This window comes from Pyrgilauda ruficollis, unplaced genomic scaffold, assembly GCF_017590135.1.
Source record: "Pyrgilauda ruficollis isolate IOZ18807 unplaced genomic scaffold, ASM1759013v1 scaffold189, whole genome shotgun sequence".
Lineage (NCBI taxonomy): Eukaryota > Metazoa > Chordata > Aves > Passeriformes > Passeridae > Pyrgilauda > Pyrgilauda ruficollis.
In genome coordinates this window covers 727,238-730,928 of record NW_024517984.1, presented here as the reverse complement: position 1 = coordinate 730,928, position 3,691 = coordinate 727,238, and the positions used below count along the sequence as shown (strand labels likewise).

Sequence of the window (3,691 nt, the reverse complement as noted above, 5' to 3'; positions counted from 1 at the left end):
CCCCCGAGTTTTGTGGCCCCCGAGGCTTAACCCCCCTCCCCAATTTAAGGCTGCTGCGGGATTTGGAGCCCGCGTTGTCCCTGAGGGTCATCCCGGGGACACAGCAGGGACGGGGACAGCCCGAGGGACAGCCCAGGACACCCTGGCAATGGCCCCAGGTGCCACCGGGGCTGCGCTGGGGACAGAGGGCAGGAGCGGGGGTGAGGCCGGGCTGTCCCCGAGCGCTGTCCCCGCGTGTCCCGGGCTCCCGGGGTCATTTATATCGGAGCGCGGGTGACTCAGAGCCGGTGGCCGCCTGGAAACACGGCTGGGACCCGGCCTGAGGGAGGGTGGCGACAGGGGACCCTCCCTGCCGCTGTCACCGCTCCCGCGGGGCCGCTCCTCCCGCCGTGGCAGCAGGGACAGCGCTCCCTTCCCGCTGTGTCACCCCGGTGTCCCCAAAGCCATCGCGGCACGGCCGAGGCTCCCTGGCTGTCCCCAAAGTCGGTGACAGCAGCTCCCGGGCCCGGTTTTGTCCCCGCTGTGCCCCGGCTGGGGCCCCCCCCCGGCCCGAGGCCCCTCCGGGGTCAGGGAAGGCGCGGCCGGGCAGGTTGTCACCCGCCGGGAAGGGGCCCCGCGGGGACACAGCGGGGACACGAGGGTCACCCCCAGCCCCGGGGACACCGTGGGGAGGGGGTCGGGGTCCCCCAGCGCCGGGAAGGGTCACTTTGGCACAGGGCGGGGATGGCCTCGAAGGGGTCCCACACCCGAAGGGGGGGTGGGCACGGGGTGAAGGGGGTGCCCCGGGGCTGACGTCACTGCGGGGGCGGGGCGGGGCGGGGCTTTCGGGGCATCCCCGGGGCCGCGGCAGCCGGAGCCGTCGGGGGGCTGCGGGGGCTCGGCTCGGCTCGGCTCGGCTCGGCTCGGCTCGGCTCTGCCGCGGGGGCTGCGGGCACTGCCCGGCCCGGCCCGGCCGGACCATGACCATGAGCTCGGTGGCCGAGACCCTGCTGGGCTCCGACCCCTCCAAAGCCGCGTTCCTGGAGCTCGGCCCCCCCCAGCACTACCCCCTGCACGGCCACCCTCAGCACGACCCCCCGCCCTTCTCCTCCTACGCCCGACCCGGGCCCTTCCCGTACCCCGGCGGGGCCCCCCCGCCGCCCCACGGGGGTCCCTACCTGCCCTACCCGCCCCCCGGCGCCCCGCACGCCCCGGCCCCCGGGGCCAGGCTGCAGGACACAGGTAAGGGGGGCGCGGGGGGCGCGCACCCGCCCCGGGGACCCTCCGGGCCGGGAGAGCCGGGGCTGCGCCGGGGGAGCGGGGACGGAGCCGTCGGAAGCGCTGCGGGGCCGGGCCGGGCTGGGTGCGGGGTCTTGGAGCAGCCGGGGGGGGGGTCGCGGGGTGGTGTCCCCCCTCTCCCAGAGCGCCCCGACCCGCAGGGGACACGTGGGTGGCTTCGAGGAGCCGCGGGCACGGGGAGCATCAGTCCCTACAGGCCGGTACCCTCCCACCTGCGACCCCCAGGTGCCCCCTGGGACCCCCACCCCCTCCCCTGAGCCTGGGGCTGCCCCCGGGGGTCCCGAGCCAGCTGAGCCCCGGGCCTGGCCGTGCTCCCTGGGTGACAGACACCAGGCCAGAGACCCCTGGGGCAGGGGGATCCATCCTCGTGCCCCTCCATCCCCCGGGGGTCCCCCCCGGCCCCCCCAGAGGGGCGCAGGCCGAGGCCCGTGTCCCACGTGCTGCCGGACGCTGTCACTGCCTGAACGGCCCCGTCCTTCCCTTCCTCCTCCTCTGCTTTTGCTTTCCCCGAGGTTTAAACACCAGAGGAGAGCAGCCCCCCACACTTATCCCCCCGCCCTTCCACAGACACCCCCTGGTAACCACGGGGGTGGTTTGGGGTGGTTTAGGGGTGGGTTTGGGGTGGTTTTGAGTGGTTTTTTAGCCTCTCGGTATATCTGACGGACAGTGACTCCTCTCCCCCCCTCCGCAGAGGCCGAGCAGCCGCCGGCCGTGTCCAACGGGGAGCTGCGGCTCGGCGGGAAGGGCAAGAAGCTGCGGAAGCCTCGGACCATCTACTCGAGCCTGCAGCTGCAGGCGCTGAACCAGCGCTTCCAGCAGACGCAGTACCTGGCGCTGCCCGAGCGCGCCGAGCTGGCGGCGCAGCTGGGGCTCACCCAGACCCAGGTACGGCCCGGCTGGGGCTCACCCAGACCCAGGTACGGCCCGGCTGGGGCTCACCCAGACCCAGGTACGGCCCGGCTGGGGCTCCCCTAGACCCAGGTATGGCCCGGCTGGGGCTCACCCAGACCCAGGTACGGCCTGGCCCCGGTACGGCCCGGCTAGGGCTCCCCCAGCCCAGGTATAGCCCAGACCCGGTATGGCCCGGCTGAGGCTCACCCAGCCCAGGTATGGCCCAGCTGGGGCTCCCCCAGACCCAGGTACGGCCCAGCCCCGGTACTGCCCGGCCCAAGACCCCGCGGGCCCACCGGGATGCCCCCGTTCCCCTCGGTGTTCCCCCACCGGCACGGCTCCGGCTGCGGGCCGTGCCCGGCTGGAAGCGAGCCGAGCCGAGCCGTGCCGCGGCGGGGGAGCTGGCGCCGGTGGGCCCGCAGGGCTCGGGTTTGGGGCGCCCCTGCCCGCACCTCCCAGCGGCAGCGGGACTTTCCCAGCCCCGGAGCCTGGCTGGCGGCCCGGCCGTGCCCGGCGCTGGGCGGCCCCGGGCCGCGGGACGGGGCGAGTGGGTTTTTGAAGGCGATGGGGAGAGACAGGCAGGCGGCAGCGGTGCAGCCCCGGAGCCAGGGGCGAAGCGAGCTCATAAAGCCGGGGAAGAGGAGACAAGTGGGAACCTGCCGGCAGCGCGGGGGGGACCGCGGGGAGGAATGAGCGGGGCCCGGCCCAGCCCCGGCACCGGCACCCGGCGGGGCTGGCACGGGCAGGGCGACCTGGGTACACTCCTGGGGACTCTGCCTCGCTCTCCGGGCTCCCGGTGCCTCCCCCCCCCGCCGCAGAGGGGAGTCCCGGGTGCCTTGTGAAGGGTTGGGCTCCCGCTTCATGCCCCAGACCCCCGCAGGAATGGGGTCAAGGGGGGCCCGAGGGTCTGTAAGGGTTAAAGGTGGGGGTTTAGGGGGTGTTGGCCGCCTCCTCCCCCCTCAGCCCCCTCTCCCTGCCCCCAGGTGAAGATCTGGTTCCAGAACAAGCGCTCCAAGTACAAGAAGATCATGAAGCAGGGCCCAGGTGCCCCCGATGGGGAGCAGACCCCGCACAGCGTCCCCGCCCTGTCCCCCTGCTCCCCCGGCCTCCCCCCGCTCTGGGACCTCCCCGGGCCCGGCAAGGGACCCCCGCTGGCCCCCGGGGGCTACATCAACAGCTTCGGGGCCTGGTACCAGCCCCACCCGCAGGACGCCATCCCCAGGACCCCCATGATGTGACACTGCCACTGCTCCAGCAGCGCCGCATCCGGTGGGACACCGAGGGACACTGAGGGACACTGGGGGGACGTTCTGCCACTGCCCTCCGAGGGACTGTGAGTCCAGCGAAGCCCTGCGGGAACCCAGCGAATGGAGGAGGAAGAAGAGGAGGAAGAAGGTGCCAAGGATGGGCAGGAACCCGGGGATATCCTGCTCTGTCACGCTCCACAGTGACCCCGCGCCCCGTGCGCCACCTCAGTGGGACAGCACTCGGCCCAGGGTCCCCCCATTCACGGACAGGGGGC

General features: G+C 73.8%; 1 protein-coding gene across 1 annotated transcript; it reads left to right on the top strand.

Annotated features, from left to right (window-relative positions):
• Window positions 1–937: 937 nt before the first annotated feature.
• DLX4 (distal-less homeobox 4) lies at window positions 938–3,407 on the top strand. Its single transcript, XM_041465352.1, has 3 exons — window positions 938–1,221; window positions 1,970–2,163; window positions 3,153–3,407. The coding sequence occupies exons 1-3, from the start codon at window positions 960–962 to the stop codon at window positions 3,405–3,407; spliced, it is 711 nt and encodes a 236-aa protein (XP_041321286.1). The 5' UTR covers window positions 938–959.
• Window positions 3,408–3,691: the final 284 nt, after the last annotated feature.